Source organism: Protopterus annectens, chromosome 1.part0 (genome assembly GCF_019279795.1).
Source record: "Protopterus annectens isolate FY-2018-M chromosome 1.part0, PAN1.0, whole genome shotgun sequence".
Lineage (NCBI taxonomy): Eukaryota > Metazoa > Chordata > Ceratodontiformes > Protopteridae > Protopterus > Protopterus annectens.
In genome coordinates, this window is record NC_056725.1 from 1526093222 (window position 1) to 1526106441 (window position 13220).

Sequence of the window (13220 nt, forward strand, 5' to 3'; positions counted from 1 at the left end):
AAATCTTCTCAAGCTGACCCTTAGTCCCTCCTCAACCCCAAGCCATAGTGACCACTGACGCATCCCAGATGGGGTGGGGAGCATTATCTGGGAAAAACAGTCCAAGGCACTTGGTCCCAGTTAGAGGCCAATTTGCACGTCACTGTTCTAGAGATAAGGGTAGTGCTTTTTGGTGTTGCAAGCATCCCATGAAACCCACCCCTTGGGAACAGTTGCGATCCAAACAGATAGTTGTCTGGTACTTCAAGCAAGGGGGAACCAGGTCATACCCCATCTGTCGAGACGCACTCAGGGTATGGCAATGGACAATTTCATCCGACCAGTTTTTAACTGCAATACACATTCCAGGGAGCTGCAACATGATTGCTGACAAATTGAGCAGGAGCATCCTAATGCCTCACAAGTGGTCTCTTAATCCTTTGGTGACAGGATATTCCACCAATGGGAGCAGCCCTGGTGCGATCTCTTTCCAGCCCTCCTGAACAAGAAGTGCAGCAGCTACTTTGCCCTATTCCCCCTGCCGGAGTAGTCACTGAGAGATGGTTCCCTTCACAACTGGTCCTCCAGTCTAGTGTATGTCTTTCTTCTGATACCTCTAATTCCCCAATTTTTGAAGAAGCCAATAGGTCGAAGAACAGGATAATTCTCATTGCCCCATTCTGGCCTTTACAGATATGGTTTCCCTTTCTTTGGCCTCACCTAATTCGAAAAACTTGGACCCTGGAAGCAGCTCCAGACCTCTTGTCCCATCAGAAGGACTTATTCATCAGAATCTTTACAATCTCAAGCTCACTGCATGGCTCCTCCAGTTCCAATGATTGCCAGGCATACTAGACACTACCCCAGTTCAATGAATTGTTCTAGCCTCCCATAAACCTTCAACTAGAAGATTATACAACAGCAAGTGGCAAAAATTTTTAAAATGGGCTACAGAGAATAATATTGACCCATATTCTGCACCGGTTGATAAGGTCTTAGAATTCTTAGCATCCCTTTTCAATGCGGGAGCATCCTCCTCAACTGTACAAGTACATCTAGCTGCAATTTCCAACTTTCGTAATGGTTTAAATGATACAGCTCTAATGTCCCAAAAACTTTGTAGAGCTTTTCTAAAAGGAACATTAATGCTCAGACCTCCATACAAGGATCCTTACACACCTTGGGACTTGAATCTGGTGCTACAGTCCATAATTTTTTCCCCATTAGAGCCATCTACAAATTACGATTTGAAGTATTTATCTTGGAAAACCTTATTTTTGAGTGGTATTAGTTCTACTAGGATATCAGAGCTACATGCCTTATCTTTCAGGCTTCCTTATCTGATCTTCCATAAATACAGGGTGTCTTTGAACTAATCCATCCTTTCTACCAAAAGTAGTGTCTGAGTCTGATTTCAACCAGACGATACATCTTCCCATATTTTCTCTCAAATTTTCAAATAAGGGTGAATATTGTCTACATTTGCTAGATGTTCATAGACAATTATGTTTTTACCTTCACAGAACAAAATAATTCAGAAAATCTGACCAGTTTTTCTTTTTCTCCTACTACTCTGGACAAGCCAGTTTGTAAGGTTACTCTGGCTAAGTGATGTAAGGATTGTATAACCTTCATTTATAGCAAAAGGAAAGTGCAACTACCAGGCCCTGTAAAGGCAAATTCAACAAGAGCAATAGCTGCTTCTGCAGTTTTTCATTCCAGAGCTTCTACGGATGAAATCTGTGCAGTGGCTACTTGGGCATCCCTGCATACCTTTATTACTCATTACAAGCTGGATCTGGTCTCTGGGGGAAGAGCTTCATTTGGTCTGATGGTGCTCGGGAATATAACTTCTGTGAGACCTCCCAAGATTTAGGTAGCTGGGGACTCTTTCCCACCGTCAAGCCTTAAGTGAAGATTGACAACATCAAATAAAGAAGTTGTCTTACCATAACTTTCCATCTTTGTTGTCGATTTTCACTTATCCTTGACATTCCCACTCTGCTTCCCCCTACCCTTTGGGCTTCTTGGTGGAACAGATCTATCCCAATAAATTTAATTTTCTTTTTATGAATACAAATAATAGTCTTATCTGTTATTTTCTGTCAGTTTCTTGTGAAAACTATCAGAGGTAATCCTGAGAGGAGCATTGCAGGTAAAGCTAAATTCAAGAGTTTTTGGAAGGTGTGAGTTGGAATAACTGCTGAGTCTGTTCTGAGATACGGAACCGAACCCACAGTCAAGGATAAGTGAAGATCGACAACACAGATGGAACATTATGTTAAGTCATAACTTCTTTTTATCTACTTAGCAGAATGTTAGATTTATCTGGTCTTTGTCCACCCGCTGGAGTAACCCACCCACCTTCCCCTTCAGACTGTCACTTCTGAAAAAGCCTATAGGAATTCCAGAGGTCTGATAGTTTTCCTTCAGGTTCTTAAAATATGGTGGTGTATTCTTACCTTTAGTCAGAGATGTAGCTGGCTATTTACTATTGTTCAATCTGGAGTCCTCCTCAGAGCATGGGTTGATGGTACAGGAGAGGAGCTTGGCCTCGTGAGGAGTGTCATCATCAGGCAAAAGGACACCTAGGTGACCAGTCCAACTACTTTGTGTCAGAACACAGACCAGGTAGATCTAATATTCTGGTAAGTACATAACTTAGTGTAAGCTCTGTGTGTGTATGTATGTGTATACATGCATATATATATATATATATATATATATATATATATATATATATATAGATATAGATATAGATATATATATATATATATATATATATATATATATATATATATATAGATATATATATATATAGATATATATAGTTATAGATATATATAGTTATAGATATATATAGTTATAGATATATATAGTTATAGATATATATAGTTATAGATAGATATATAATAGATAGATATAGAGATATAGATAGATATATAGATAGATATAGATATATAGATAGATATAGATATAGATATATAGATATAGATATATAGATATAGATATAGATATATAGATATAGATATAGATATATAGATATATATATATATATAGATATTGATATATAGATATACACATATAGGTATATAGATATACACATATAGATATAGATATATAGATATATATATATATATGTATATATATATATATATATATATATATATATATATATATATAAATGCATACACACACACACCCATACATACTTATTAAATATACACAAATATGTATGGGTTTATATCACTTAATCTAAAAATATGTAATCAAAGGTCATACACAGCTTGTCTAAACACAGTTCATCTAACTCAGCATAACAAAACAAACAAAAAAAAAACAGAAAAATGTTTTTGCAGGGCAAGCTGCACCATACACTCCCACCCCCGCAGCCTGAATATAATAATCCCACAATCTCACTACAGTGGAAGAAGAGGAAAGAAAACACGAAGTGCACCTCCAGCTAGCATGCTGTAACAAAGCAAGCTGTAGTACTACTTGTAAATCTTTAAAAAAACTCAATACTAGCGATCAAAAAATTCAAACTTTCCTTTATCAGTTATAACTGTTAAAATGTACTTAAGAATATCAGTGAAGTAACTGTGATTAAATCACTTTTTTCTGACCACTTATGATGAGATAAAGTGATAGGAACTTGAAACGCACACTGGCTCTCAATCACAAAGCAAATAATAGATACAGAGATGTCTGTGTATTTGGTTAAATAAAGAACTGGGAATTAATCACACCAGTAACTAAAGTTTTAAAGCTGCTTTCTCAGAAGGTTGGCCTTCCCAAAAAATGTATTTTTTTTGCAGGCTGCATCCCCATCATCCCTATATCTGTAAATGTACTAACTCGAAGTTCATACAACATTTGAGGGTAAGAAGAAATGTCCTTACCCCAAGTATTCCATGATTTCCCTGATTAGACTGCAGGCTGTTTGACTAAAGACTGGAGTCAATTAAATATCTCATATTTCCATTGCATTAGATTTTGTATTTACGGTGTACTCCTAATTTCATATCTATGTAATCGGCTGCCTTCTTCACAGTTTGTACATGATGCTAGGGTGTCATATCAACACTGACCATCACTTAGAGTCAATGTTCACATCGGTGAGTGGCTAGCCTTGCTGTGGTGTGTGTGTATGTGTACGTGTATGTGTGTATATGTATATGGGTCTATGTCACATAATCGAACACCCAAGTGTTCGACTTTCATATGGCCAAGACCATATGATCGATTATTTGAATGTTTGAAAATGTGAAAAACAAATAAACAAATAAAAAACTAAACGGTGCTAGCAGGGGGGGGCAAGCCACCCCCCCCCCACATCCCCCACTATTTAAATATACCAACTCCGAGATCACACTACATTGCAGTAAAGGGAAATCTTCCCATTCCGTGCTCTATGGAGATCCCCATTCAGACCATTCGAACTTTTAAAAGTTTGATCATATGGTATCTGCCATATGAAAGTCAAGCTTTTAAAAGTTTGACCTTCTGAAGGGGACCCATACACACACACACACACACATATATATATATATATATATATATATATATATATATATATATATATATATATATATATATATATAATGTGTGTGTATGTATGCATATGTCATAATGTAGACTATAACTGGAGTTACAAGCTTAAAATTAATATGGATACACATGATATGCATGGTTTGAGGAAAAAAAGTGGTTTTGTAATTCTGACTGTATTTCTTTTAGCACTAATGATATTAAAATAAAATTTTTCATTCTTAAAAATAACTGCAAAAAGATGACAATGTATGTGCATGTTGTTTTTTTTTTCTTTAATGGTTTTGTTTTCCTTTTTAATGGTTTTGTTTTCCTTTTTAATTTTTGTAGGGAGAAGCAGCAGCCAAAACCAACCTTGCGAGACCTTCAAAACAAGACCTCTGGAAGTACAAACACTGTGGGAACTACAGCCATACCACCTGCCACTACCAGAAGTATTTCACCAAGCCTGCCTGTCACAGCTGTATCAAATAACTCTTCTTCCATGGCTTTTCATGGGGTATCATCAGTGGTGCAGACAGTGTTTCCATCTTCTAAACCAGATGTTGCAGCTTCACATCTGTTGCAACAAGAACTCTCCCTGGCCAATGTTTTAGTACCTTTAACAGCTATTAAACCAAGTAAGTACACAGTTTTTATGGACAAAAGGAGTTGCAGACCAGTCTGCAATGTTTGCTTTACTTTTATTTCCTTTCATAATCTGTTTGGAAGAGTGTAACTGTAGAAATTGCTGCCCTTGCATAACTGCTACTGTGTATGTTATTTTAGATGAAATTACAATGGAGACTTGTGGATATGTATGAATTTTAATAATATTGCTCTGCTTCTTTTGAATACTTCATGCATCGGTGTGTTTTCTATAAGATGGGATGTACAGAAGACTACACCAAGGCAGGTTTAATGGGTACTACTAGAGCCCTTTGCCATTTTCTGTATCCTGTTCCTTTCTAGTAGTTTCATGAAAGTAAAAGGTTAAAAGAGATGCTTGAAGGGTCATTATACAGTGATACACAAAGGTATAAGTCAGACCAAAGAATTGTCATATTAGGGATAAGAAGTTCTACCAGATGTATTAAAAAGTTACAGAGAGAATAACTCCTGGAAGTGAAAGCTGTGAAACACTTTTTGGCAAGTAAATTTTTCAGACCTTTGCTTTATACATTTCTGTTCTAGATCCATACCTTAAGTTGGAACACTACCTATGTTGCAGTAAATTGTGTAGTAATCTTATAATTCCTTCTACTGTATCTGCTTCCTTGTTTGGCACTTTGGTGCATGTGGCCCCTCTCAAATGTGGTCTCTGTGCCTTTGTGAACTTTTTTTTTTTTTATCTTCTATTTTGACATCATAGCGGTGGAATGAGGGAAGTTATATTCACAGGAGTTTGTTGAAACTTCATATATGTGTTGTTTGGGAGATGTCCTGCAGGTACAAATTTGGGCTAGAAGCAGTGTGGTAGAAAACTATGGGGGTAAATAAGGTCTCGCTTAAAACGTGAAAAGCACAGCTAAATAGAATATAGAGAAAAAAGAAAGAAAAGAGAATATAAATATTTGCATAAGCCCAATAAGGTAGTATATTTTAAGAAATGTATCAGTGGTACAATTCTAAATGGGTATATGCATTTTGCTTCCTAGGCTAGTGTTCCATCCAGAGTAAATGGTTCTTCCTCTGCCTGTTGTGTGCTTAGATAGCATGCGGCTCTAACTGAATAAAGTAGGTAATCGAGAATGAATGATTCTGTTTTATACAGGGATGATTGGTTTAGGCAGCATTTAGATGAAAATAATGAGTTAAGAAAAATGGGAAGCTTCATGTCATAGACAAGAAGGAATTGTAGTGAGAGATAGGAGGTTGTAGACTGATGAATTGAGATTTGTAGTTTAGCCATAAGGCAGAGGAATGGGTAAACTATGCTGTGTACTAGCAGGCTATTTTTGGCCATAACAACTTTTTTTTCCAGTACCATAAGGTAGTATTGGTCAGATCTTAATTAATAAATCGGATGCCTTTATTACATTTAAACTTCCTGCAGACGGTACCTTCTCTATCAGTTCAGTATTAGGGCATTTATAAACTTTGGTAACTTTTTTCCATTTCATAATTGTTTACCTTGAATAGATTCATACTTGATTATTAGGCTAACAAACCCAGGAAGCCTTTTTAATCTAAGCCATGCTTCTCATGAGAAACAAACTCAGTACCTTGTTTCTAAACACCTTAACCATTATGCCATCCCTAATCGGTCCAGAGCTGCAGATACAGGGTAAAAGAGTATGACCCTTGTGTGATACCACAAGTTATATAAATGATGGTGGGTGCAACATACCCTTGATGCATTCACAGTACCTGAAGGTTGCCTTACATTGTTATCCTTGCACTAAGTTTAACTTTGATACCTCAACTGCTTGCCATGTAAAGTACTCTGATGACAAATGCCATTTCATGTTTGAGCTTTAGGAATTTGCGAAAGAAACATTGCATATGTGCATGCTGTGTTTATATTTTTTCAGTTTGCTAACTTCAAATAAATAAAAAAAAGGTCTGACCTATGTAGTTCCAGGAAGTCAGTAATACCAAGACTGAAGAGCTCTCAGTTAAAATATGGAAGTGCAGTATTCATTTGTAGTGCTACTCACTGCTGTCCTATTCCCATGTTGCAGTATTCATAACATATGGGATTCCCCATGTAGATGACCCAAACATCCAGTCAGTATACCAAAGACTTTTGCTACTGCATGCAAGGTTGCACATAGGATAGCAGCCAGTGGAGGCCATAAAAGTGACGTCTACATGTACCATCGTCAGAACTTCTCTGCTGCCAGTCCGAGCACCATCTTCTACCGTTAGTCTGATCGCCGAGTGGTTGCTGTTTCACATAAGTGCCCCGTTGAGGAATTCTTTTTTCGTTTCTTGCTACTGCATTTTTTTTTCTTAAATTAATGTCAACCAACAAAGGCAAGTGCCATTGTAGAAGACCAATTCCACACAAGGATAAAGCACGATCAGTGTTTTTTCTGTCTGGGTCTGCTCATGACTCTAACACTTGCGGTATTTGTCAGGCATTTGTCCCTAAGCTGCTCAGCAGTCATCTTTTTGTCCTTAACATCTACCTTAAGAATCTGAGACTGAAGAGATTAGCACTGGTAATGGAGGGTATGGTGAGTCTGTCTCGCAAGCCTCTGAAGAAAAAGGTAAAAATATTAGGCCTGAATCATCGACTGCTCCTCTGAACCTGGACATCCCTCTCAAGGCTGGTGAAGGCCCGAAGGTCCTTTTGGTGACTTGTTCTCCTCCTAAAGTGGGTACCAGTTTGGAAGCCTTTATGGAGAGTTCCATTAGCACGTCCACTGAGGCATTGCAGAAGTCCATTCAGGATGGTAAGGGCAAACCACAGCCTACTACTTTGGACGTTCCTCAAAGTACTTCTCCCGGCTTAGCTAATCAGGACAGTCCAGCTTCTGTGCCAGAACCTAGGCCTATGTCAAACCATCTGTCCCAGCCTAGAGTTGATCCTCCCCGTAAGAAGAAACAAAAACATGTTTCTTCCTCTCGGGATCATTCTCCATACTGACCAGCCTTTTCCCAAAGAATTCTTAATGCTTTCCTAGCACTAAGACCTTCCTTTGCTCAAACTCCTACTCCACTTTCTCCTCCTCCCTCTTTGCCTTGGAGTTCTGCTGTGGAACAGGAGGCCTCTGAAGAAGTTTCATTCTCAGATGAGTCTCTTACTCTACATAAATTCACTCTCCATTAGGTTACGCTTCCCATGAAGCAGATTCCAGTGGAGGGGACTCCCCTGAGCAAGACGTATCCTTTGTAGAGACTATACATCCTCTACCTTAGCCTTCAGGGCTATTAACTATCAGGCACATATGTCTAAATATGTTATGGCCCTACTTTCCCAGGCTTCTCAGTTGTTGACAAATCTTCCTGATTCTGCAGCTAAAGCACAGCTTTCATCCCTATTTGACAGCCACTTCCCAAGTAACTAGACACTCGATTAAATGCAGTTATGATGCAGCTGAGGTATCTGCTAGATCAACTACATTGGGATTTGTCCTTAGGAAATATTCTTGGCTAAGATTGCAGCCTTTGCCTGATGATATCAAGGCAAAACTTATGGATCTCTTGACAATACTGCTCTTTGGTGCTAATGTTGCTGCCGTTTTCAAAACTTTACGAGAAAAAGAAAAGGAGTTACAGGAACTGAAGCACATTTTTGTGTCCTCGGTCCCAAAGTATCACAGGAATTATCCTTCAAAATCTCACTTTGTGAAGAAGACAACACACTCCTCCCCTCCCTCACAAGAAAAGGACACGCAGGCAGAGGTCCTCCAAATCTCATCCAGCCTCAGCCCAAAAGCCCCCCTTTCTCAACAAGCCAGGTAGTCTGTTACTACCTCTTCAATCTTTGCAACATCCCTCTTTCCCAATGCCTCTTACTTTATTCCTTCCTGGACAAGCATTACCACAGACAGATGGGTCCTTTCCATTGTTCAGAATGGCTACTATATGGTCTGGAAGTCCATTCCCCCTTTCATGAGCATCCCTTAACCCCCTCTTGACCAGATCTTTCTTTTTCCTCAGATATTAAAAGATTTGATCTCACAGGGGACCATTCAGGAAGATCCCCCTCTGCAAAGAGGAAAAGGGTTCTTCTCCAGGATGTTCCTAGTCCCCAGGAAAGATGGACCATGGAGACAAGTCCTAGTTCTGTCCCAACTCAATCTATACCTGCAGGTTCCTACCTTCCACATGCTCACTCTCAAGTTTCTGTTCCCTATTTTGCTTCCTCAGGTTTTCTTGTTTTTTTTCTAGACGTCAAGGACTCGTATCTTCATATTCCTATTTACCCTTTGCTCAGGAAATACATAAGTTTTTCTGTTTCATCCTCTCATTTTCAGTTTTGTGCTTTGCCATTTGAATTCTGTATAGCTCCAAGGGTCTTCACAAAATGTCTGGCTCCTGTTATTGCTTTTTGCAGACTTCAAGGAATTGTGATTTACCCTTACCTGGGTGACCTGCTAATTCAAGCAAAATCATACAGACATTCTACAACAGAACCTCCAAGCCACCATATCCCTGCTTCAAAGCCTGGGGTTCACTATCAGCTACAAGTCTTCTCTCAGCCCTTCTCAGGATCAAGTTTTCCTGGGCTGCAGAATAAGGACAGACCTTATGATGGCCTTTCTCCCTCCACAAAAAATACAGTCCCTTCTGACCCACTTCCAGCAGAGCTTCCTCTAACTTCAGTGTCAGCCAGAGAGTTTCTCTGCATGCTAGGCTTTATGACATCTGTAATTCCCACGTTACCCTTATCTAAACTTCACATGCAAAAATTCCAGTGGTATCTGAAAACATTCTGGTGCCAGCATGCTCATCCACTGGAATCTGAGTGAGATACACTGGTGGATTCAAAAAATTTCTCTGAATTCAGGTCTTCCTTTACAGACCCCACAGCCTGTGAAGGAACTATTTACAGATGCTTCAGACAGGGGGTGGGGAGCAACACTGGGAGACTTAAAAGTCCTAAGAACTGTGGTCTTCCACCATAGAGAACATATCAGCATCAACGAGATGAGGGCTTTGATTCTAGCACTCCAAGCTTTCCAGTCTTCTTTCTGCCCATGTCCCTTGAAACTGTTCATGGACAAACACCACAGTCCTTTGGTATATGAACAAGCAGGAAGGGGGACACAAAAGTTATACCTGCTCTGCAGGATGGCCCTTCAGGCCTGGGAGATTTACTCTCAAGCAATGGTCACATTACTAGCTGTTTACATTCCTTCAGCTCAGAATGTTTTGGTAGATGCACTCAGTAGGTTCATGACTCAAGACCACAAATGGATGCTCCACAAGGGATGTGGTTCTGGACATTCTACACCAGTGGGGTACTCATCATGCCTCCCTCTTGAACAGACAACTGCCAGAGTTTTGTGCTACAGCCCCAGATCCTCTGTTATGGAAGGTGGACACCCTATCATTTTTATGAAAGGGGATGTTTCTTTATGCAGTCCCCCCTTCCCACTCAATATGAAAGTTCTGCTGAAAATACAGCAGGACAAACCAAAAATCTTGTTGGTGACCCCTTTTGGCCAAGATAGTACTGGTTCCCTTTTCTCCTGCAATTAGCTAAGGGCAATCATCACAAGTTACCTCACAGGGTGGATCTTCTCACTCAAGACAAGGGATCTCTTATCCATCCACACTTAACTCTGAGCCTAACTGTGTGGGTGATAGGCTTCTGATCCCTTTCAAACACGTTTTCTCTGAGGACATGCTTCTAGTTCTGCAGGAGTCCAGGAAACCCAATACTAGGAGATCCTACTTGTCCAAATGGAAGAGGTTCTCCATTTGATGTCCAAAGAAACAGCTATATCCATTTTCACTGGACATTCCCCTAATTCTTATTTGTGTGAGCTGCTTAAGGCCAGATTAGCTTACTCTTCAGTTAAAGCCCACCATTTCTGCATGTTTGCCTCTATCTCCTCCTCTAGCTTCTAGGCTAGAGGTTAAACTTTTTCTTAAAGGCATCTTTCACTTCAGACCTCCCAGGAAACCTGTTCCCCCTCCCTGGGATTTGAATTTTGTACTGGTGCAGTCTCCACTCCTTTGAAGGTTTGCACATGGAAGACTATTTTGCTGGTAGCCATCACTTCTGCTAGAAGAGTTTCTGAACTTCAAACCTTAATGGCTTGCCAACCTTTTCTCATCTTCCACAAGGATAGGGTTTCTCTCCGTACTAACCCTCCCTCATGCCTAAAGTGGTTAATGACTTGTCCCTTAACAAATCTGTTCCTCTATCTACTTTCTTTCCTGCTCCTCAAAATTGTAGTGAAAGGGTGCTTCATACCTTGGATGTGCATAGACAACTCAGATTTTACCTAGACAAGACCAAGTCCATTAGGAAATCAGAGCAACTGTTTGTCTCCTTTCATCCCAGGGCGCTGGGAAAACATGTTTCTAAAACTATTTCCACTTGTATCTCTAAGGCCATTTCCTTCTGCTATGTGCTGCATGGAAAGACGCACTCTTCCTCAGTAAAAGATCATTCCACTAGGGTTATAGCTTCCTCTTGGGGCCTTCTTCAAAGGTCCAGACACTGCCTCTATTCTGGAAGCAGCTACATGGTCTTCTGTCTATACCTTCACCAAACATTCCAAGCCAGGTACTATCTGCAGATCCAGAGCAGGCTTTGCCAGGGCAGTCCTGCATGGTTTCATGGATACTTCATCTGCTTCAATCTCCCTTTCCCGTCCATGAGCTTTGGCACTCTCCCTCATGCTATGAAGAATGCAACATGGGAATAAGTGGACATAGAATAGTTGTGTAAAATCTTACCTTAACCATAGATGTCCTCCTCTTCCATGTTGCAGTATTCTATATCACCCTCCTTCCCCCTTGGTTCATGCTTTTCTTAGGATATTTTCTTTTACCTCCTATCCTTGGGCTGGTGTTTTGACTAGGGCATTCAGTTCTGAGGGTGGTGCATGCAGGTGTCACTTTTATGGCCTGCGTCTGCTGCTGTCCTATATGCAGTGTAGTACGTACCTTGCAGTAGTTAGTCTTTGGTATACTGGCCGGATGTTTGGGTCACCTAGGTGGGGAATCCCTAATGTTATGAATACTGCAACATGGAAGAGAAGGACATCTGTTTTACACTATTTCACCTGAAGTTGTTAATCTTCTTCCTATTCATCACTGATGGGTTCGGTTCTGAGCCCTCAGAACTGAGTCAGCCTTATACCAAGCTTGCGTGCACCAAAAACTCTCGAGCTAAGCTGCTACCCACAATGCCCTTTGCTCACTTACCTCAGATCTTGTTTGCCGCACAACTATATAGCAGCGTTTTACTGAGCTCTCCAGCTAAGTGATTTTTTCAGATATATTTACTAGTTTTGAAAAAGTTTTTCTCTTTTTATAATCTGTTCTTGATTTCTATATTGCTTCAGCTCTACCCACAGGAATTTTTCTCTTACCATTGTTGGTAATTTCTTGGTATTTCTAACTTTCTACCCTTGTGGTATCTTGTTGCCATTGTTGATATTTACTTGCTCTATTCATTTCCTCTTTCCCCTTTTGTGTGTGTGTGTGTTCTGGGATGTCTGAAAAGAAGGGAACTATAGGGTTTAAACACTGCTCTTCTTGCAGTGGTAAACTACCGAATAGTGACCTTCATGAAAAGTGTTTGTACTGTTTGGGGGTTCTGCATTTGTCAGCGAAACCCCAGTGTAATATTTGTGCTAGTTTCAGTCTGCAGATGCTGAGTGAAAGTCATAACAAACTGATTTTAAAGGGCCTGCTTGCTTCGCCTTTTTCGGAGGCTATTTCTGCGACAGAGGTCTCACTCCCTCCTTCTTTGGACAAGAAACGTCCTTACTCGGACCCCTCTTCACCGGCCGGTGACAGAGGTAAAAGTCACAAGCACAAGGCCCATAAGTCCTCATCTGAACACCATTCTGCCGCCTCTGTGCCAACTACTACATCGGCTCCGAGTTAGACTCCAGCGAAGTTTACTGAGGTCGCCTCGTTGGTACCTACCCTGGCACCGATGACTACGGCACCGTCTACTGCCTCGATACCCACCAGCTTATCGGTTTCACTCTCGGCACCATTGCCCATTTCTGCTCCGATATCTGTTCCGACAACTACCTTGGAACTGTTTTTGTCATCCAACCCTATTGTAA

General features: G+C 40.2%; 1 protein-coding gene across 1 annotated transcript in view; it reads left to right on the forward strand.

Annotated features, from left to right (window-relative positions):
- The window catches only part of GGA1 (golgi associated, gamma adaptin ear containing, ARF binding protein 1), a gene marked incomplete in the record, with an annotated part of 1948856 nt that overhangs the window by 1473583 nt on the left and 462053 nt on the right, over window positions 1-13220 (forward strand). Inside the window, 1 exon segment of the mRNA XM_044067846.1 lies at window positions 4861-5150. Within this exon segment, the coding sequence (XP_043923781.1) occupies window positions 4861-5150 (290 nt within the window).